At 33.8% G+C, this 24,714-nt stretch overlaps 1 protein-coding gene across 1 annotated transcript; it reads right to left on the reverse strand.

The window, feature by feature from the left end:
- Positions 1-3,698: 3,698 nt before the first annotated feature.
- On the reverse strand, positions 3,699-6,157 carry LOC125473041 (protein SHORT INTERNODES-like). The gene is made up of 2 exons (XM_048575274.1): positions 4,992-6,157; positions 3,699-4,387 (listed from the first exon to the last, which is right to left on the reverse strand). Exons 1-2 carry the CDS (start codon positions 5,695-5,697, stop codon positions 3,984-3,986), a joined length of 1,110 nt encoding a protein of 369 aa, XP_048431231.1. The 5' UTR covers positions 5,698-6,157; the 3' UTR covers positions 3,699-3,983.
- Positions 6,158-24,714: the final 18,557 nt, after the last annotated feature.

A 24,714-nucleotide genomic window follows, 5' to 3' on the forward strand; every position in this document is an offset into this window, starting at 1 on the left:
AAAAAAATTGATGTATTGAACCGTGTTTCCAAAATTTTCTGCTGCTTTTTCACTCTCTGCGCTGCTCAAGGAAACATAATATGCATATATTCCGATGGAGTGGAAAGTTTTTTGAGCCAAAAAAACATGGGCGTCAATCTCATCATTATTTCTGTAAAAGTAAATACCAATTATTTTTTGCATTGGGAATGTATATATGCATATGGTTTTCTCTTTTTGTTAAGATTTTGTTCATCAAAAAACAACAAATAATAATTAGGTTTAAAAGTTAATAAGATTTGCCCCAATTCGACTTAATCAAGTATTTTTCTTACGGAATCCAACGACAGAATGTGTTTATTTTCTTTCGGTGGGTCTACAATATATAAAATTTTGTTTAATTTTAAGAAGAAAAAGAGAGTTTTGTAAGGAAGAATCTACCATAAAACAGCTGCATCACATGGAAACATACTGTAGCAACACATTTAGCTTTATATATATATATATATATATACACAGAGAGAGACACACACACACACTATCCCAACGGTAAATGTAGAAGACTTTTCCCAACGATAAATGTAGAAGACTTTTTCTAATGCACATTTAAATTACACATTTGAAAAAGAATTGTTAAATCTTTTAACCTAACAGAATTTAACAGCTCTTGTTAAGTGTAACCTAATTGTGCACTACAGAAAATTCAATAAATGTATATGGTCGAAACTTGACCTAACTCGTTGGAACAAAAGTCGCCCTCTAATTTACCAGAAAACATGATATATATATGACCAAAAGTTTTACTATGCTTCAATGCATGACGTTTTAAGACAAAAGATGGTTTAATTTGTGATCAAGGATTTAATGGCTAATATATATACTATATAGAAAATTTCGATATAAATTGAAGACGATTAAGAATGTTACACTCACCACATTTATACCATCTCTCTAATAGTGCAGGGCACACAAACACGTATAGAGACAATACAAATATGGTAAGACAAATGTAGTACGAGTAGCATTTTTTAATACGATATGATGGGATGGGCAAATCTGTGTTGAACTAAACTGCCCCTCTAAAACAGAATGGTCTCTTTGTAACCGCCACCCTCCATCCATCCATGCAGGATCACTCAAAAGCCAATTCAGTCCATCAGAGGGCTAATACTTCAAGCTCCACAGCAAGAATTAATTTTCAAGCAATTAAATTAGAGATGTGTCATACACATATACTACTACTTTATAGAATTCTATCAAGTATCAACACAACTTAGAAAGCATTTTTGGAGCCTTCTTATTTTCTATCAGAAATATTTTTGTAAGGGGTTGTAGCTCAGTTGATTTAAGATCATTTATTCCTGCATCCGAGATCTTAAGTTCAATTCTCCCATCTCTCATTTCCTCTTGTATTAAAAAAACTTTCAAATAATTTCAACTGCAATTATTTTATCTACATGAAAGTTTTTTCACTGAATCACTACAAATCTTTTAATATTTCCTGCAAATTCCTCATTTTATATATATATATATATATATAGCTATATGCTATCCAATTATTTATAAAACAGCAGGGCAATAGATATAATTTGGCTTAAGAATCTGGACTCATTTCCATGGCTACTCCATATATGGAATTCTCTAAGAGTAACCAACTTGCTTGAAGCAATTACAACACAGAGAGAGAGAGAGAGAGAGAGAGAGAGAGAGAGAGAGAGATGGAGATGTTAACACTCTTGGCACCAACTTGCCGAACCATTTACAGATACAAGACCCTAAACCCCAAACACTCTCTAACCATTAGAATATTGCACAACTAAACACAGGCAAGTGCACAACCCAATTTCAAATACTTGCTACCTAGGATGCATGGACATGGATACGATCACAGGAATACAACACAACATGAGGATACAATACAATACGGGAATATGAAGGGATACCACCATGTCCATTCATCGTAGCTTGCAACACTCTTTAAGTTTTTACATGTTATATTTACACCCCAAGGTACATATATTCAGGCCTAAACCTATATTAAGGGATCTCTCAATTATTTTCGACAAGAAGACAGATTTGCAGTCATGGACGAAAAGACTGATTTGGAGGCATGAACGATTGGAATCTAAGTAAAATATATACACATACGACAGGCCTTCTTGGGATTAGTTAGTCAAATACTTCACCATGCAAACAAAAGATTAGGTGACTCCTTATCCATCTTGGGGTTATTAGGCTTTAGAATTTGAACATGTGTTTGTGTATTCAAAAATCTCTTAATAGACTTTTCAGAGATTTGATTCATTCTAATGCTTCGTTAATTGAAAAATCTCATCTTATGTTTTTGTTTAATTTATCAACCTTAATTTCTTTCTTTTTTTAACAACAATTCTGATGTTTCTCTTAAAATTAAAATTTTATCTATATTTTCGGAGGTAAAATCGGCTCATTTGAGAAGTGTTTTTAAATTATTGAAAGCTTTTTTTAGAGAAAATGTTTTCTGAAACCAATCCTTTGTAAAATAGAAGTTAATCCTAGAAAAGCACTTGAAGTACTTCCTGCAAGAAGCACATAAATGACGTTTCTAACAGGAAGCAGTTCAAGTATTTTTGAGACTCAAAAGCATTTTCTCTCAAAATATTTTCAGTCATTTAAAAACACTTCAAAAATGAGCCTTTAAACTCTCTTCCAGTTTCATTACAGATATAAGCTCCCCCACAGTAAATTTATTTATATAAAAATAAAGCTTGTGCTTCGTACCGTTGATATTTTAAGAACTATTAGCGATAACTATATTCAATATATATTGACTAAATGCAATAATGTGGCAGCATTAAAAGGTTTAAAAAGACTTCTATAGCGAAGTGAGAAACAGACAACTCCAGAGAACATTAACGTAAGAAATTTAAAGGACATGTCAAAGGTCAGATTGTTTGTAAACTAATTAAGCAAAGCCTTTAAATTTTCTGCTATGTTTACAATTCCTAAATTTTCAAACAGAAAGCAAACAATATTAAATTTAAGCAATTGTCCAACAAACAATTGAGAATATTTCTGTAATTTTACCTTCCTGCAGCCGCATTAAACCACCGCAGGTGAAAATTAAGCAAAGCTTCCAGTTTTCAACATCAAAGTCACAACTATTCGTTTCAAAATTTAGGAATAAATGAAGAAAATATAAAACAATGTTCAATATTCTATGACAATCTAGAGAGAGAGAGAGAGAGAGAGAGAGAGAGAGAAGGGAGAGAGGGTTGCTTGACCTTTTGAACTTGAATATGCTGGTTTACTCATGCATGGCTGGACCGCCCATACCGAAATGAAAAAAGAAGTCGTCTTTGTAGTTTGTCCAACAAAAGACGAAAACTTCCAAGTTTTCGTGATCCATTTCAAACGGCAAGCATACGGGTAAACAGGAAAAAAAAGCAGCTTTCCAAGTTCAAATCCAACCAAAGAAGTGTTACGGGGTTCAACCCAGTAGAGGAAAAATAAATAAATACAAACACCACCACTCTTTTTTACACTAGATTCATCTTAAACCACAAGAAGGCATCGCGTTTTAACCCTGGACGCACTAGATTAAAGAGAAATACCTATCCAGGATAATCCACGAAACACCACCACTCTTTAAAATCTCCAACTAGTCAAAACAAAATGAAGAAAACATGTAGCGCCTATTCATATTTGAATTTGAACAAGATATTAATTAAGATGAATAATGATAACACCAATCATAACAGATGATGACATTCAAATTAACTAATTAACAAGCATTAGAAACTGTCAACAAAACAAATACGTTCCTCGTCGCGCATCAATATTTTCTTTCTACTCTCTTTCTAGCTTCCTGGCCAAGCTAGTCCAAATGGGGGTATCAATTTTTGCTACAAAGATATTTTCAAAAGATTTGAGAGTACACACTTACTACGTACGGAACAGTTGCTCGTAGTAGGTAGGTAGTCAGAAGAAGATGAAGAATGTGGGAAGTGTAAACTTTTGTTCCATCAAGATCTTGGTGGTAGGAAGAATTGCGTACCCATGTATGTGTTAATTGGAGCTGGGTATAGAGAAGAAGGATCTATAACTGTCGTCGAACCCGCCACTTCCACTCCCTCGTGGCCGCCACCACCATCAATGGACGCTGTGTTAACGGTGGTGGCGGCTCCCGCGATGAGATTGAGCGGTTGGAAATTAACTCCACCACCAGACGAGGTGTCAGCTGCCATGTTCATGTTGTAGTTAGGGGATTCGGGTCCTTGGTCGTAGAGAATTCCTTTAAACAAATGGCCTGCGATGTTCACAGCCGTCTGGTACGCGTACTGATCCTCGTTGTCCATTGCGCTCACTTTCACGCAGCGAAATACAGCCGGCGAACTCACTTCCGGCGGGAAATTCACCACATCCAAGCCTACAACACACAGACATGTGTAAATCCCAAGCCGCAATACATAAAACTATACAGTTTTTCATGAGAAGGAAAGACCCAGAGTAGGAAAATTAAATTAAAAAATTGCTTAATCTTCTTTAGATTTTCTTTCTTTTAACACAAATAAAAAAAGAAGGGCACACAAAAGCAAGCAAAACGCACAAACATGAACACGGAATTTTTAGAGAGAGAGAGAGAGAGCGAGAGAGAAACAGTGTATTTCTTTCTTTGTTTCTTTCTTCCTGTCAATGTAATAGTCGTCAGGACTACTGCAGAACAGTATTTTTTTGGAAAAGGAAAAGATGAAAAGAAAGAAAGCTGGTGATTTCTGATGGGGTTTTTGTTAGAATGAGTTTTTTACTATTGAGGGATCGATTTCTCCTCACACGCAATCGATATTCTCTTCTATTTGTTTGGTTTTGCGCACGCTACCTTCCAAAAACCCTTCCCCTTTTTTCTCCCCTTCTTCCATTCTCTCTTCGTTCACTCAAACCCTCTTTTTTTTTTTTTTTTTTTTCCTTCTCTCTCAAACTATCAAAAGACCTCATAAAATGTGTATGTACATGCGTGTATATAAATAGTATACCTGAAGTGTTTGTGTTTGTGAGAATACGAAGAGAGGGATTCGAGCTCGGATTTTCTCTGAGTCTTTTCGAACTTTCTCCTCGAATCACTTGAAGCTGCTGCTGTTGTTGGTCGTGGTGTTGTTGTATATGACCTTGGTGTTGGTGGTGTTGGTGCTGCAAGGCGGCGAGCTGCTGCTGCCGCTCACGGCGTTTCGACGCCGGAACCCATGTGCTCTTGACGTGGGTCGGACAGTGTAACCCTCGGTTCTTGCAGCAAGTCCTGCACCTCATGTGTATGCAGTCTTTCTTCGCTTGGTTCCCGCAGTCCTGACAGCTGGCGCCTCCTCCGCTTCCTCCTCTTCCTCCTGACGACGACCTCATCATCGTAAACCCCGCTGTGGCCGACCTCGACGATGAAGTGTCATCCGATCCCCTGCTGCTGGGACCCACCCCTAGAGCAGCCGAAGAAGCGTAGAGATCTTGATGGTGGTGGGGATGAGGCTGGTAAAGCCGTGGGGGCGGCTGGGTTTGGAGCTGGAGGAGCTGCTCCTGTTGCTGCCACAGCTCGAAGCCCTTGTACGGCTGATTTGCCACGTCCTCATTCTTGTACCAGAACAACGTCTCCGGAGCAATTTGATGGTGGTTGTGGTGATCAGGCGGCGGTGGGTTGTTGCTATTATCCTGGTCGTCGCTGCCGCCTCTGCCTAATGAGAAAAAACCAGCCATTGCTGCTGCTTCCTTAACCCAGACCCAAATTGTGACCGAAAATCCATATCAAGCTCAAACTCCGACCCAATTCTCTAATGGGTATTTACTATTCACCTTAAAGTTTTAATTTTTATGAAAATATTTGAAGAGATTGTGGTGAAAAATGAAAATCTGCAGAGAGAGACAGAGATAGCTAGAACTCAGTTTGGCAGCGTTAATCGCGCTTTTAATCCCTCCTCCTCACTGTGCTGCGCTGTTCGTCTGTAATTTCCAAGCATTTATGAATCCCGCAGAACTTACCTCTCTCTCTGCAACCGCCGCCATACCCTCTCTCTCCTCTGCACTCTGCAAGCAGCTCACACAAGCTCAAGCCTCTCTCTCCTCTCTCTCTCTGATTTGTTTGCAGGTGATGAGCTTTTTAGCTCTGAGCAGTGCCTCTTGTTTCTTTCTCTGTCTCTGTGTGTGTGTGTGTGTGTGTGACTGTATAACAAAAAACCTCTCTCTCTCTCTCTCCCTCCCTCCCTCCTCTCTTTCTTGGTTGGTTATGGATGTCATAATCTCGTCTCAAAACGGTAGAAGAATTAGATCAAATCACTGTTAAATTCGCATGCTCATCCAACGGTCATTCTCATCGCCACGTGTCGCGTCGTTAGCTTTTTGCTTCTTCGTCCTTTTTGCACCGTAAAACCCGCCACTTTTCTTTAATGACTCCCCGCCCAATTTTTCTCTTTTTTTCTATTCTTTTATTTCCTTTTTACTGCTCAAAAATATTAGTTTTTTCATACACATTCTTATTAACCCCCTAAAATTTTAGTTTACATACTCAATTTTTATAATTAAAAAAATATATATACTTATAAAAAGTATATAAAAAGATGATATAGAGACAATTTCTGTTTTTTTCCAATCAAAACATTTATCTATGTGGAAATATTCACTATGATGATCTAAACAAAGAAAAATGTGTAAGAAAAAAAGACGTGCGATTATCAATTTTCGTGTTATGATTAAAATTTACATTTAATTCTGCAAGCATTTGTCTCTATTTTAATAGAAGATTTTAAATTTAACCGCATCGGTAGTAAATTTAATATAAATATACTATAGTCGACTCAACGAGAAAAATCATATTCATTCTTGATATTAGGCACGGAGATATAAAAAAAAAAAAATTTATCCCCTATCCTTTTCATTTCACATGACCAAATTGTTTATCAATTTTTTGGTGAAAATTATGGTCTTCGTCGCACCAAGGTTTAGCTGTAAAGCAAATTCTCCTCCACTCCTCTACTCACGTGCGTCTTTGGAGGGTAATTTAGTAAATTTAATATGAATTTCTCACAATAATATTACACCCTATGTTTTTTTTTTTTTTTTTTTTAGAGGAAATATTTGACACACCCCGACCCGGAATGTCCACTAGGACCCCTAATCGAGCAGTGCTGACCAACACCTGGAAGGTGACGAAACCATAAAGTGTGATAGTGTATAAAACGTGAATAAATCAAAACCTAAAAGTGCTCTGTATCACGCGTGAAATGGGTCCAAACCCGTTCACCGCGCACTCGTGTAGTTCTCATGTGAGTTCCCAAAAATAAAACCGTGAGAGCGGAGTCGGACTCGAGTTGTGGTGAGAGCCCAAGCTGGGATGTGACAATATTACACCCTATCTTTGTTAGTGACTTTGACACACAATCCGTACAAATTAAAGTGTAGTCCAAGTAATTTTTGTTACCTAAACCAGGTCAGCAATACTATATTACTTGCAAGTGGTGGTTGCTATAGTAAATAGAGTCTTTCTTTTTAATCCAATGTGTTCCGTGTTCATACTTTTCTTTCTTCTCTTAATATAGTTTAAGTGATTTTTGTACTTTATCTAGTTTAAGTGGAGAGAGATAGTTTGAACTCAGAACGCTGTGAGTTGAAGAGAAAGGCTCAAAGTATGATAGCAATCCATCATTTTGGTCTTCCATAATAGACCAGAAAACTGAGTGTGATACTAATATTATAAGAATCACACTCTTACACTAAAACTGCTCGATTCATATATATATATATATATATATATATATATATATATATATCAAACTCGTTGTAACTACTAAAGAATGCCTAATATAGTACGGTTTTTTAACCAAAATAGTCGTTGACATTGACATAACTCCTCGCTTTATTCTGTAAAAAAACTTTGTGGGTGCATTTGTTGCACCGGACTGTCTTGGACTGGACTAGCTGCAGGGACTAAGTTGGATTGGCTTAGACTAAACTAAACTGGACTAACTTAGTGAAGCGTTTGGTGCAGTGTCAGGACTAAGGAACAAACTAATAACAAATTCCAATATTATATTATTTAATTCATATATTATTAATATTTTACATTATTTAATAAATATTTAGTAATATTTTATTATTACTTCTGTCTATTTTCTCATTCTATAAACCTCATTCCTTCCCCAATTGTGTTTCGTTCATCCCCTCTTTCTTCCTTAATTTTCTCTGCCCCTCGCCCTCTGTTTTCTTCCTACTTTTTCTTCATCCATCTTCCTTTTTTTCTTCGTCCATCTCCCTCTTCATCTCCATCTTCTTCTTTTGTTCTCCGTTCATCTCCCTGCTTTCTTCCTTTTGTTCTCTGTTCATCTCCCACTTTTGATGAAAGAAATTAACATCAAAATTAAACCCATAAGCTATTTTATCTCCCAACTTCATAATCGACTGCAAATCTTCACAATCAAACCACAAAGCAAGAAAGAGATTGAAAATTTAGGAGTGGGTTGCATGTGCGATTGGCTCGAAGGTGGGAGATAGAGAAGGTCTGCAATCAAGGAGTTTCATGTTTTCTGGGTTTGGTTTGCCTTCAGTCAATCCCATCGTTGATTTAAGCATATACCCATTATAGATTTTTTTTTTTTTGTGCGTGTTTAATAGGTTTATGGGTTCGGTTTTCTGGGTTCTATTTTGCAAGTTGGATCTGGATTTGAAAAATGGAACGATTGCATATTTTTTTTGTTTTGAATTTTGTGGGATATGGGTTTGAAAATGGTTGTGGAAGCGAGGAAGAAGCTGATGGGAGGGGCAAAGTGGGGAGAAGCGAAGCAGACAGAGGTGATATTAGCAATCCGCTCGATTTCAGGGGGCCTCGCCAAGCCCCTCTAGCAAATCGTTTAGTCAAGGTTAGTGTAGGCGAGTCTCATTAACGCTATTCCTTGTGTGCAACAAACACAAGATTACAGTGACATTTAGTCCAGTCCAAGCTAGCGAAAGCTAGCGAGCTCAAACAAACACACCCTGTTAATAAGGAATAGAATGACAAAAATACCCTCAATTTCATAAATAATTGGACAATCATCAGGACAAAATGATTTGACAAAAAATGAGAGTATTTTTGTCATTTTATCTTTATTTAATTGAGATTTTCATGGAATTACCAAAATGATTGAATGTAGGCAAACTCGAGGACCACTTCTATCAATTTCAAATTTCAGAGAACCAAGTGAGGAATTATGTCAATTTTTATGAACTATTTTGGTTTAAAAGCCTTATAGTGATTAGAAAAATAATTTACATTATTTATTTTTGTAATTAGTTTATTGATGTGGAGAGATTTGTACAATTTAAAAGAGAAGTAGTTTGTCACTTAGTATTATGGTCTAGTGATGCTCATCTTCACTTGTAAGTAAAAGGTTTTAGGTTCGAGTGGTGGAAATAGAGGGAACACAGAGCTACCTCCTCGTACCTTTCTTTTTTCTATTCCATTATTATTTTAATTTCTTTTATGTTTATTTCTTTCCCATTGTTTTATTTTATTTTTTAATTTCACCCAATTACAACATACTCACAGGAGAACCATGGCAGTTGACTATTTGGGAATAAGATCCTGGCTTGATCTCCTTTGTGGGATCCAAATAATTCATTAATTGTGTTTGTTTATCGTACATTATTCGATCAAAAATTATTTTAATTTTTTTTATTTAAAATTAAATGCAAACAGTACCTAACGAAAATTGATCGTACAGTGAACGGACATGATTGATTGATTGATCTTTTGGATTTCCACGAAGAAGACCTGGAAAGGATTCCCATCTGATTATTTGAATACAATAGATTCTCTCTATAGTAACACTCTAGTTATAAAAATCTTGATCTCAACTTCGGTTGGTTGTATATAGAAATAAAAATCACATCGTAGTATTTTTTTTTTTTTTTAAAGTTTCGCATCAACAAAATTTATCTGCATAATAATAAAGATGAAATAAAATATTTCGCTTTTTAGAGTTGCTTTGAGCTTGTTTGTGCATAATAACTCGTAAATATGAACACTCTTGTTGTTGAGCCAAAATGTACATTTAGCTTAATAATCTTATTGCCATGAAATTGGGCAAGAAAGAGAATGCTACACGCATACACGTTTCTCTCTTTTTCAGTATCTAAATCTTGAAAATTGACATGCTCTATTGTTAAATGTGTTTATCATACACATACAAATGTTGTTAAGGATAACCAAGTCAAAATGTGTCCTTAAGACTCGTTAAAAAATGAGTTACTTTTTTTTATAGATTTTCTGTCACCTCATGTTTTTTGTAAAATGTTTTATAATGTTACTACGAAAAATTGACGTTAAACTATGATGTGTAGGGAGAATCCCACTTTGAGAGAGTTTTCTTAGCATTTCTCATATGGGTAATGCTAAGGAGACTAAATGTGTAGACTAAATGACATGAAAGTGGATGATTTGATTATTACCTAAGTGTTAATTAACGTATTTTTTTTATTGGTAACAAATCATTTGATTTCCAATTTTAATCTACCTAGCATTATTCTTCTCATTTGCTATTCCTACCCTTTTCTTATTTTCCCACAATTCTATGTTTTTTTTATTTGCCAACACAAAATCTCTGTTTTTATGTCTCATCGTACTTTCATTAAAATGTGAGCCGAAAACTAAGTCAGGTGAATGAGAATAACAAACACTCTTTAAAAATATTTGGTAATGTTAGGGACTTAAATTTTGTAAGCTCAATGATGTTGTTGTTGATGATTGGATTATTACTGAAATGTTGTTTAACCTACTTATTTCTTATTGGTAACACATCATTTAGTTTGCAAATTTAGTCTCTCTAGCATTACCCTAAACTAAATTTTGTAAATTAAATGATATGGTTGTTCATGATTGGATTATTATAGAAATGTTGATTAACGTGTTTATTTTTTTATTGGCGACACATCATTTAGTTTGCAAATTTAGTTTAAAAATTTAGTCTACCTAGCATTACTCAAAATATATGATACAATAATTTTTTAATTACCATATTGACCTTTCCCTATGTGCCAAGCCTATAATGCACTTGGAAGGCATTACTAGTGAACTACTCAACACGACAACGCTATTACCAAAAGACCCTACAAAGCTATTCCAAGGGACATTTTTCAAGAGTAATTTAGATTTGCTATTTAACGCAAAATTTTAAACTAAAAAAAATAACGGAAAATTTAGATTTGCTATTTAACTTATTTAAGAGCAACATAATATTCATATTTTTAGTATACTGAAAAATCTCTCTCAAATTTGAATCATTAAGACGTCATGGACCCTCAAAATAGTGGATTTGGATCCCATCTGGATCCAAATTGTGGAGATCCTAGAACTCCCCACATCTTAGTCATTCATCGTGAAACGTGTGGTCAGAAATCATTTGACTTTTTTTTATTTAAAATTAAACATAAATAGTATCTGACGAAAACTGACTGCTCGATATACGATGAACGACTAAGATGTAAGAATCTTTTAAGATTCCTACAAAGTCGATTTGGAGAGGATCCTCCTCCCAAAATAGTATTACATTGTGGGAGTTAAACGTCCCTACCAATTTACCAAAAGTTTCTCCACGTCCTCCGGGACCCCCCACTTTGATGGGCCCATTTGCTGAGCTGGCACGGTTTCTAGTGGGTCATGAGTGGGCTAAGTGCAAAAGCTTTCCTCGTCAATATTCTGTCTCCCCTATTATGTTATTATATTTGCCTTTCTTTTCCACAAAAGCATGAGGGGCTTGCCTAACCTTCTAATTAAGCATCGCATATCTCATTTAGGAAGCAGACCAATGGGAAAAGCAAGGCAAAGTGCACTCAAACTTTCCACCAGTCTAATTATTTCAGATTACGTAATCAAATAATGAAATCTCATTACGCATGTAAAAAAATTACAAAAATTAGTGAGTGTTGTATTCACTTCGCAACTAAAAACGCGTGTAAATGTATAATGTGCTTTGATCAACTACCGAGACAAGATTCAAAATTTCGATCTCTTACGACTTTTGACTAGACTAAAAGCTAGTTAACAGTCCTCGTTATCAAAGCGGATCTAAGAATTTTTCTTTAGGTGGACAAAGTATATAAGCTTAAATTATTTTAAATGACAAAGAACATTTAAATTGAAGGACACTATATATTCTTAAAATTAATAACAACTTACAAGTTACACACGACTGATTTTCATATCATATAACCGTCGCATTATGGTTTCATAATTAAGCAAAGATGTCTTTCTTAATATAACAAATTAAGCTATCAATACAAACAACAAATACCCTTTTCTACTCCTCCCTCGAACTGGCACATGTAAGAGTATGAGTCTTACAAGTCTTGGGATAATTGATATTATAAAGAAGTCTAAATCATGTTGACAAGAGTTAATCCAATCATATTGGTATATTGAGGACTCTTGTGTTTGCTCGTTTATAGGACTCATACTGATATAAGGAATGCAATCTTGTATTCCTTGTGGGATTGTTATAGGGTGATCCATGTCTTGTAGTATAAAACCACAAGCACTTGCTCTCACAAAGCACGCTCTTATTGTTCCAATTACCTATAACTTGGAGAGCATTGAGTTTTGTAGAGAGAAGAAGGTTGTGTGCAGGTTTTCATGGCTTCTTCATCCATGAACATGTCTGCAGGTATGCATTGGTATAATTGCTGCGGTTCTTACACTTATATTACATACATAATTTAAGGATTGTGATTTAGTTGATTAATCCTTGTGTTCTTGGCTAGTGTATTAATCTTTTAAGTCTAGTTTATTCTTACAACACATACTGTACATACTGTTAATGCTCGTCGTAGTTTCACGCTACCATGTCCTTCCTAGTTGTTGGATGAGCTAAATATGATGGAGTCAAGAGTTTTTTCGAGATCTAGTAGGCAGTTGTACGATCTTACCATATAACATGAATATGCTCGCACGTGTTATATTTAACACCTAAGTATAGTAATTTTTAAACGTTAACCAAAGGAAAAAAGCATTTTATATTGGTCGAAAAACTAACAGAAAATTAACTCGATCAAGATATGTACCAAATTTTGTTGAAAACTCACTTAAGGATGCTCTTGCCGCCGTGAGTTATCGTTCTTCCAACTAAAGCGAGATTGCCTTTCAGACTCTGTAATTTTAGTGGCCCTGGCGGTTTTTCGGTAAATTAACCCTAATGTTTTTATATTATTTTTGTTGAGTAATGCTATTCATACCATGTTTTTATACTACAATTCTATACCACCTTAAGTGGTATCTGATGTGAACAGTCACATCATTTGAAAAGTTTGCAAAACCCAAAGAAATGAATAAGAAAAACTCTTCGTATACCACAATCATCATTTAATTAACTAATTTTTCTTAATTATTAATTTATTAAATAATGAATTATATTTATAATTTTAATTAATTCAAATAATTTGGCTGTCCATATCAAATACCATCTAAAATAATGTGAAAATAAAATACAAAAATATGTCATGAGTAAAATTACTCATTCTCGTTTAATTTTCTCCCAACTTTTTCACCTTTCTTTTGATGGACAACAATTAGTGGACTTCCGAAATTGGTATTTATTTCCCTTATTGTTGGAAAATGCACCCAGTCACATCAAGCCACGTCATGTAAACGTGAATGGCATCTTTGTCATTGTACCAAAATAGGAAACTTGCATTATTTTCTTGATAGAAAACTGGACCACCCTCTAAAAAATCAAAAATATTCAGTGCTAAAACAAAAATAAAAAGTCAGACATTTATGTGGAAGACCATCACTCTATATGTTACAAATTAAATCCAATAAATTGAAATGTGCTTTGTACTCGAAATACTTGAATTCAATAACTTTTTTAAAATTTTAATTCGTTTCTAGATTTTCGTGCTGAAATTTCTAAGACCTGTACCAATTCATTCAATAAATCAATCATTTAAATAAATCATATGATATTGTACACAGTTACATTAAATGGTTCTTTGTTGGTGCCATTACTAACACGATCTAGCAACTCAACACTGTTGTCCTGCATTTTGCAAAAAAATAAAAAATAACAAGAAATACTATTCTCAACCTTCCTATTCTCATTATTTTCCCTTTTCTCCTCTTATACATTATTTTTTATCTTATTATTTCTATAAAAAAATCAATATAAGATATTGACGTGATTTAACCGTGACCGTTCAAATATGAGAGGATAGAAGGGTAGAGAGATTAGAAGATAGAGAATCCTCACCCAAATTAGGAAGAGGTCACTGTCAACTATTGTCATTACAGCTGCCTAACTACTACAACTAAACACTGTTAGAAGGATAGAACACAGAAATACAGATTACAAGTTGTTTATGGAAACCCTGCGACTAGTAGCATGAAGAAGCGTTTCACGTCGATGATGAAAGGAAAAATTTTATAAGGGTTTATAAAATGTTGGATTACTCTGTATATTGTCAATTGATTTTACGGTGCAACACCAACTTCTTCATGATATTAGAGTAGGTTGTCTCTCGTATAAAGCCAAACGGCCACTCACATCTTGTTGTGTTATTCACGTGCTAAGCTTGAAAATTTGTTACATGCGAGGGGCATGTTGAGATTGAAATCTCACATTAATGAGAGGTAGGACCATGCAAGCTTATAAGTAAGTTGGGCTATTATTATATTATTGTCAATTAGTTTTATGGTGGAATTTCAACTTTCTTTATGATATCAAAGCATGTTGGTCCACATGTGAAGCCCAACGGCTACACATCCTTCACGTCACTAATTCATGTTCACTTATTTAGCTTGAAAATTCATCACATATGAGAGGTGGTGTGAGGATATGAATGTAAAGGAGTTTTACATTGGTGAAAAGAGAAAACCTTGCGATGGCTTATAAGAGGTTGGGCTACTTCTTATATTTTCAATTGGTTTTATGATGGAACCCCAACTTCTTCATGGTGTTAGAGCAGATCGTCCCCATGTATGCAACCCAACAGCCACATGTGCTCTACGTCATCTAATTTTTGTTGTCAACGTGTTAGGTTTGAAGATTAGCCACATATGAACTGAGGGTGTGTTGAAGTGAATCTCACAGTGATAAGAGATCGAATCTTGTATAGACTTATAAGTAAGTTAAGCTACTTTCCATACCATAAATTTTACGATAAAATTCCAACTTTCTTCAGCATGCTGGTGCTTAATACAGTAGAATCTTAGAAATGGAGGCAGATTCTTTGCCCTTCCACTTCTCGTGCCTTTCTGTTTTGTGTGATCACGGTTAAGTCACGTCAATATTTTGTATTTTTTTTTATAAAGATAATAAGATAAAAAGGAATAGTAATATAAAATATTGACGTGATTTAATCGTGATCATACAAATAAGAGGGCAGGAGAAGACATAGAAAATGGGAGGGCAGAGAATCTGCCTCCCTTAGAAATACCCTCACCCGTAACTCACTCAATCAAATCACTATAGATCACTAATCTATATTCATGCATCTAGCCTGCATGGCTTGTCCTGAAATCTAAAGTCAAAATACAATCGATTAATTGTAAGTTGGAAGAAGGGTCCATGAAAGTGAAGTATGTCATTCAACAAAACAAAAAAATTCTAATTAGTTGTAGTACGTTTGCCTAATATCTGATTTGTAATATGTAAATTGAAACATGTTGTAACCAAGAAAAGAAATGACAAATCCTATATTTTAGTTTTTGGTTAAATATGTGTGCTTACCTTTTAACATAACCCCATTAGGTGGGGACTAATTAATCAATTAAACTGTCTTGAATTGACAAATCCTATATTCTAGTGAATTAAAATGTTTTGAATTGACGGTATAGTACTAATAAATAAATAAATGAATTACAATGATTTGATTAGCATCACCACATTGCAAAACTCGATTCTTTCAAACTACAATGGGCATGTTTACTAATCTGAAATAGATAGGTGAAGTTCGTTTGTCACTCATTATATTATTAAAATTAGGAAATCTTTTTAGTACTTCAAAAATTTTATTATATTTTTTTAATTTTTTTTATATTAAAAAAATAAATAAATGCACAATTAAAATTTTAACGTGTTATTACAATTTCTTTAGTTACTTTTGTGTTGTTTTGAGTTTTGGGTTTGTGTGGTGGGGGAAGCGGAAGGAAAGAGGAGCGAGCGAGCTAGCGAGTGAATAATGATGGATGGATGGATGAATGGATGTGTGCGAGTCCCGATAATCGTTGTACCTGCAGTGCAGTGCAGCGCAGGCTGCTGTCTGTCTTTCTGTCATTCTCGAGCCCTGTGTTTGTTCCCATGGTTGACTACCACCTTACCAACTACTTTATGCTTCATTTCTTCCTCCCCTCATCCTTCCCTTCCCTTCCTTTGCTAACATCCAATAATATATTAATACTATACAAACTTACAAAGCGCACAGAGAGAAATATCAATTAAAAGAGAGAAACTCTCTTTCTCCTTTCTCTCACAATCTAGAGAGAGAGAAAGAGAGAGAGAGAGAGAGAGCACACACTGAGAAGAGAGAGAAAGAAGCACCGTGTTGCCAACAAAAGGCGTTTAGTTCATCTCTTTAGTTTATTTAGGAATGTGATATTCACACGTTCTTTTTTATTTCTTATATATTTTTTGTTAATTTTTACTTTTTAATTTTTTTTAATTCAGTCGGTCTAATGCTTACGTATTAAGAATATGAATATGAAGTAAAAAGATGTATGTGTTGATAGCATAACTTTTATGTAACCTCCCAAAAAATACCACAAATCCCAAAGTTAACTAACCCTTCCTTCTTGTGTGACGAGCAATATTCAAACACCATATGCTATTATATACATACCCACTCCATGTTGTTATCAACTTCCATTTTTGTCAGACCCTAGCCCCATTTAGACAACTCTTTCATTTCGCACAATTTCATTCTGTTTATTTTTTATTCCCATCAACAGGGAGGTGGAGTTTGAAAGAAAAAGGACACATAAACAGTTCAAACCGATCAAATCTTCATCTTTTGCGCTTAAAACGTATGGTCTTGAATTAAATTTAGGCTTTTTCATTTTGGTCAAGTGGCTCTTTTTTCAACTTTGCTAAAAAGAAGTCTGAAATGTAAATGTAAGTGGCAGTGGAAATATATAATAAGGGATTTTCTTAAGTGTTCCGGAATATCAAGTACTTTACCTATTGAGTTTGAAATAAAAAGAGCAGACAAACAGTTCAAACCGATCAAATCAAATCGATCTAAGCGATTCTATTCATCTTTTACACTTAAAATGCATCGTCTTGAACTAAATTTAGGCCTTTTCTTTTTGGTCAAGCGGCTCTTTTTTCAACTTTGTTAAAAAGAAGTGTGAATTGTAAATGAAGGTGGTAGTGGAAATGTATAATAAGGAACTTTCTTAGGTGTTCAGAACTATAGAGTACTTTATGTGTTTTAACTATTACATCTTTATTTAAAAATACAAAATTAAGATCTAACGGTTAAAATAATTTTATATGTAAGGGCTTCAAGACAAGAATGCACAGAAATGCGCTACTTCATCTGCAAAGGGCTTTTTCCTTCGTGGGGATAGAGAGAAGCCCTAGAGGTAAGGCCAGCAGGGAGTAAAAAATCAATAGGAAAAAATACGGGTGGGTCTTTATTCCATCTCAAACTCGGATAAAGAAGAGTACCCTTGAACTAGGATCAATCATAACAAACAATGCAAGAGGAGATTAAGATAAGTCACTCCATTCCATAGGCAGTGAACACAGATTGTTGTTTTTGGGTCGAATACGCGGGCCGCTGTTGGGGCTGTGCCCATTCTCCCTCCTCTCCCGCTTTACAATCGGAATAAGGAACCTTAGATTTCACTCTACTTGTCGATGAAAAAATGGAGTTTGAGAAGCTAGCGGATCATGGATTTTATTAGAATGTCTCCGGAGCATCAAGAATTTTTGGTATAATAAAGCATATAGGGGATTGAGAGGGAGGAGTCAGTGTCAAGGCAATAAATTTGAGAGTGACAGGAACCGGCATGTGATATATGGGGAAGTAAAAAATTATGCTAGAAGATTTGGTTGCCTCCTCTCAGTCTCTCAGTTCGAATGAGTTCTTCAGTCCAACCCCTCTCTCTTTCTGTGTGTGTGTGTGTTATTATGTGTGTATATATGTGTTCGTTTATGTTCTGTTCTTCTAAATTCTAATGAGCAGAAGCAGCCCAACTGTTACGTTCCCATTTTATTCCTTGGGTTTGTTTTTTCTTCCATCTCTCTCTCTCTGTGGCCCCAGAGGAGCTGGTTCTGGTTGTTGCTCCTCATGAACATATAGTGGATGGATGGTGTTTGACGATGACTGAGTTTTGGGCCCACCATTTCTCATGCATTGGTGAAAGGACTGTTGAAGTGAGACTGGAGTAGTGGATTAGACATTGGGTCCTATTTCGAAGTTGACCAATTGAGTTGGATATTTTTACTTAAAACAGTTAAAAAGATTGTAATAATAACCAAGTTTCAGTTCTTAAAATTTAAATGTTCCAGTTTTAATGGTGATTGGTTAAGTGGTAAAGGAAAAATACATAGGTAAAATTCATTATCATAATATAGCTTACAAATATGTATTCAATCCATCGCTGTACCCAAAAATAAAAAATAAAAAAAAACCTAGATTAGTTCATAAGCCTAGGTGGCCTTTTAGAAAACACTTGTACTCATAAGTGTTTTTGTTAGAAGCATGTCGAATCATTCTAGCACTTCTTGAGTAAAGCATATAACAATTACTTATCTCAAAAAACGCTTTTTAAGTTTTCTTTGAAATGTTGTCATATAAAGTTTTAGTTGGTAAAAAGCATTTTCAATCCTTTCAAAAGCAGTTGTAAATAAACCCTAATCATAGGCCATTCCTTTTGTGCATCGTCTCTGCAGATTTGTACCTGTTCTTCATATCGATTCTATATCTTCTCTAACTGTGTGCGTGTGTATATATGGATTTTTTACCATTTCATTCTCATCTCTATCCCTTCTTCTCACATATTATATTTTATCTTATTATCTTTATAAAAAAACAAATATAAAATATTAACGTGACTTAACTATGACCTTTCAAATAGAAGGACATAGAAAGGTAGAGAAATTAGGAAGGTAAAAAATCCTTCTCCATATGTTTTTTGACAAAAAAAATGATAAGAGTGATATTTCCTTCTTCAACACAAACAAGTACATCGGTGTCAATTAGGTACATAGTTTAACGACCAACAAATTGTGTTTGAAGTGAATTTACACAATATATGGCTACTACAACCACAAACATACAAATGTTGCCAATATAAATTTGATGCAAAATACGATAGATGTAATGAATCTTTACCGGCAATCACAACGGTCTTCGCAAGAGCAAGATCACATAGAATCATCGCGGAAAAGTAAAACCACAACAAATCATCGTTAGAAAATAGTAACACATAGTTCATTGCTCAATGATACGACAACATATAGTTATCGCATAAGTACGACCACAATAAACAACGCGCCAACTACCTTACTCCTGAGAGGGAGTACTAGTCGACTCATCTAAGTGGAAAATAGTGACAATCTATTCAACGCCATATGTAGCTTTCACCGACCAAAGTAATAACTTAATCTTCTACATAATAATTTATTTAGTTTTATTTCTTAGGTCACTGACCAAAATAATAACTTATTCTAGGGTCATCATTGTTGCTTACCGGAAAGGATAACACGGAAAATAACACCATTTTCCCTTTCTTTTTTGAACTTCTCTTTTTATTTTTTATTAGTTTAAAGAAGGAAGATTCGAACTTAAACGGAAATATCACACACATTATTTAATTTAGCCAATTAATCTAACTCATTCTGCCTGTCTCTAGACGTATAAGTTTTGATTAAAAAATCTCAGCGTGAGTCACGTATTTAGCTGTTTCGTTAACTTATTTCAAAAGAACAGTGAAGCATTCAATTTCAGTAAATGTTCATCAGCTCTCATAGTCAACTACTAGCCAAATTTGAACTAATCTCTTGCCTAACTGAAAGTGTTTTAACGACAATAATCCATCCAAGGGGACCACTGAATTTGGAGATTAAATTTCTGCCTAATTTTCTTACTGGCCTATTCCTATTGGATGGTCTTAGGTCTACTTACGTAGAAGCATGTAGAAGCAAATTATTACTGAAAATATGCAACTATATTGTAACTTTTTCTGTCGTTGCTAATCAAAACATTTTTATGTTTTCATATTTCATTTTTTTCAAGTTTAAAATATCGATGTAGATGGAAATAACAATGTGTAAATTTATTATGTAAATTTATGAAATTATAGATCGATATATTCATCAATACCGGTTACATTTGACAGAAATTTGTAATGGAGTGGGTATATCTGTTGGAAATGAGTCTCACGTTGATGAGATGAGGAACCTTACATGGGTTTATAAGTTGGATTACTTCTTATATTGTCAATTGATTTTATGTAAAACCTCAACTTTCTTCAATATCACCTCATTTATATTTAATCGAAATTAGAGAAAAATTTCTTTAAAAAATTTCAAATGGGTTCCGGCAAAATTTTTATGGTGAGTCGGTAAATATCACCGATATTTATTGATTTTCCTACATCTCACCGACAAAGGGTGAAGTTTGAATTTGCGGTTCCCAATAGCCGGCCACATCAGCCGAGTAACTTTCATCATCGTCGGTTCCCGCAACCAAGCCTTATTATGTCTTTCTTTCTTAAGGGTGGGCTTACGGTTCATTACAACAAAGGCTTTCAGTGAACCATTGAAGCTATCAAGAGTACCAAATGTTGACGGTGATGAAGGTTAGTGACTTTCGTTGGACGCGGGGCCAACAAGTTTGGTCGAATAGCGCAACGAGTCTAAAAATATCGACAATTTCATGGATATTTTAAATATCTTTTTTATTTTTTATTTTTTATCATTGAAAAAGACCTTGATAATATAATTTGCTGCAATTAAATTTACAGGTCGATCGAAGAACCTAACCCATGATGAAAGTATGTCGTTAACCATCGACTTCGACAGCACATTATCGGCTAATTTTCTGTGATATTTAACAACTAAAAGAAGAAGAAAAAGAAACTTTTTATGCCTGGTTTGATTTCCATCACTTTCAAGAGCATCAACAATCCTCTTGTTTAATGACATTTTATAACTCAGTGTAGGTTTTGACCACAGAAAGCATATATGGCTTTATTTTCATGGCACCTTCTCATTACTTCTTGGTTTAGTCCAAGTAATAAGTATGGCCGTAAAGAAATTATTGTGTTTGATTATATCACCATTTGATATGTCAACGCTATTTTACTAATAACACATTACCAACATGCCACGTATAAATTTGTTGTGCAAATATAGTTAAACAGAAAATTATGTTTGGCCCTAATTACTTAATATAGTGAACAAACTAAACAAAGAGACTTGATTGTACAAATTAAAATTAACATATTCAAAGTGAAATATTATCTCAATAACAAGGATCGTTCTGAAAGAACTTTCCTCTTAGTTTACTTAACTTAAAAGCTAAATAATATTGACTTGATTAGATAAATAGATAATTTGGAGGCCTACCATTTTGCATATTAAATTTATATTAGACAATGGGCTTGACCCTAAGCCACAAATTGGAAGCTTTGGATAGAAAGATAATTCATTAGGGTGTTCAATTTCTACCATACAATCCACAGTGTCATTTTCTCCAGTTAGTTATCCAGTCATTTTCATGTTGACCATAATTACGAGTAGGGTTAAAGTGCTTTCATATGTCCTAATTAATTAGGTCTCTAACTAATAGCGACTTCAGTAAACTTGATTGGCCACAAGCTCACATATTTACAGGTACGTGTGGTAGCATAATTCAGTGTTCGTGTATCAATCCCCACACTATGTACAAATTGAACAAAATTATTAACTTAGCTAGGGTCATTGACTTGCCCATCTTCGCACCATTTGCACTTAGATACATCATAATGGACTTTCAAATTTTAATTAGGGAACTTTAATGAAAAATTTACAGTACTGTTTACCTTAACAAAAAAAACCACATTTTTACACTAAAAAGTCAATCCTGATACTATTCACTTTACCTTTTATTTTATCATTATCGTTAAAACTAAAAGTTTTCAAGCTATTTTTATTAGTTTTCCTTTTTAATTATGGTGATGGGGACAAGTATATATCAATGATCAAAGGCATAAATTTTTTTTCTTGTTTGGCGGACTTGTTTAGAAATGCTTTTAAAATGACTTAAAGTACTTTTAAAGACAAAAATTTGGATTCCAAAAGCACTTAAAGTGCTTCCTGCAATCATGTAAGAAACATTACTTATGTGCTTCTTATAAGAAGCATTTTAAGTTATTTTTCAGGATTTACTTGTATTTTTACTAAGGATTGATTTCAAAACTATTTACAACAAAAGCGTTTTTAGTCATTTTAAACAAACTTTCAAATGAGTCATAGTTCTGTAAAGATTATTCAAGTCACTACTAAGTAGAACATAAAACTTTTAATGTACAAGAGTAACGTAATGTTTCTCATGAAAATAAGTCGAAGTATAATATTAATAAATACATACACGTATTATAATTAGATTTATAACATTGTGTGTGGCGATTTGATTGGATCACAACGAAATATATCCATGAACAACGAGGGTTCTAAACTTCTAGTGAATCGATCAAGCTTTGGATGAATTTCGTTTATTGAAAATTTGACATTATCCCTGAAAATTATATTTTCTTTAACTATGGAGTTTTAACGAAAAACTCACGATACTGTTCACTTTAACGAAAAACTCTTTCTTTTGTTTTCTTAACTAAAGTCCATTGACGAGATTCAAACTGAGCAAATTCTTTAAGTAAATTTGACTTTTCAAATTGTGTATTTTCCAAATACCTAAACTACCACTATTAATACTTGGATTGGGTTTTTGGATCAATTGCTTGTTATATCCATTTAATTAATTATATTTATTTTACAAAATATTTCATGCCATTCATTCAATGTATTAACTTTCAAATTGTTTTAAGGTGCCGATTGAAAAATAATAATATTAATTTCATGATTTTGTGCATTAAATATACAAGTTAATTTACCTACCAACACAACAATAAACCTAAAACAGCTTCAACTATTGCATATATACTCCAATCCCTAATGCACAAAACAAAAGCTATATGTTTCGCGCAATTTTTACCTACAAAATAATCTAATTTACCTATTCCATCAAACCAAAATTTAAAGGGTCTCATTTACTTCCAAAATGATCTAATTTACCTACATGATTTGTGGGCATTAGATTACAAGTTTATTTAATTGCCTACAACAAACCCACAACATTCAAACATTATCTAATATCACTAATTTTTATTGGAATAGGTAAATTAATTTAAATGTAGGTAAATTAGTATAAATATTTTGTAAGTAGGTAAATTAATTTATATGTAGGTATATTAGTATAAATATTTTATAAGTAGGTAAATTAATTTATATGTAGGTAAATACATGATTCAAATAATATTATTTTTTTCGTACGAGATATGTCTATTTTTTAATGTGATAAATTAATTTATATACATGTTACTAATATTTATGATACAAGAAAGGTAAAATATCCATATGGATTTAATTGCTCATCATAATTAGGATGAGTAATAACATTGTTTATTAACCAAATTAGGATTTTGTGGCATAAGTTGCAAATGTGTTGTAATAGTTGGTTATATATTTGTCAACATGACAGTCTATTTGAAATTTGAGTTTTATTTGAATGTTTAAAATTAGGTGGGGTTTTTTTATTTATTATTTTTTAAATAAGAGTTTCAAGGGCTTATATTTAAAGAACCTTTTGGTTTATCTTATAGTACAATTGAACAAGATAATCGTACCCAACTTTTCATACGATGACGCATCTTTGAACATCACTACTACCTTTAGAGATAGTAAGTTGCAAATTCTGACCTTAATTCTTTCTTTAAAAAACCAGTAGAAGATGATGACTGGCTAGCTACGAATATATATGAACCTTATTACTGTCGTCGTCATCAGCTTGAGCTTGATTATCTTTCGAATGTTCCTTAATTACTTTAAGATCATACTAAGCATTTAAGAGCTGTTGTATGTGGGATGATCATGAGGGGGGAAACTAAGGAATATTTCAATATTAGGAATTCACAGTTTACTGCTCTATAAATAGATGGTGAATTATGCATGCATTTTAATTAGAAGAATTCATTCAAAGCATGCTTACTTATAAGAAATAAATTTACGATAAATAGGTATGCTCATTGATTTTTGGTATGACGACCTCAAAAATAGAAGTATGAAATAATCAAGGTGCGGTTTGTTTATCCTTTACACATTTCTTCTAATTTCTATTTCTTTTTTTCCTCGTACCAAATAAGTAAACACGTCTTAATAATTAATACGGTTATAAACCTAGTAATTTGAAACCTTTAACCTACATAATCAATCTAAGAAAGTATCCCTGCAAGCATTATATTGAAATTTAGTTTAACAAAACTGTTTGTATTTTTCATCATGTGAAAGTATTACAAGAGAGAGCTCTTATATAGTAACTGAGCTAGGAGAAGAAGACAACAAACAATTACAAAACAGCAAAAAGAAAGAGACCAAGAGATAAAAAGGCTAGCCCTAGTTGCAAGTTACAAGAAAGCTAAAGCTAAGATACTAGAAGGCATAAACCCTAGAATTAAGGGACAGTTGGTAACGAAGAATGACGGTTAGTAGC

This window comes from the organism of the source record quoted next, unplaced genomic scaffold, assembly GCF_019419815.1.
Source record: "Pyrus x bretschneideri cultivar Hongxiangsu unplaced genomic scaffold, Pyrus_bretschneideri_v1 Contig8, whole genome shotgun sequence".
Classification (NCBI taxonomy): Eukaryota; Viridiplantae; Streptophyta; class Magnoliopsida; order Rosales; family Rosaceae; genus Pyrus; species Pyrus x bretschneideri.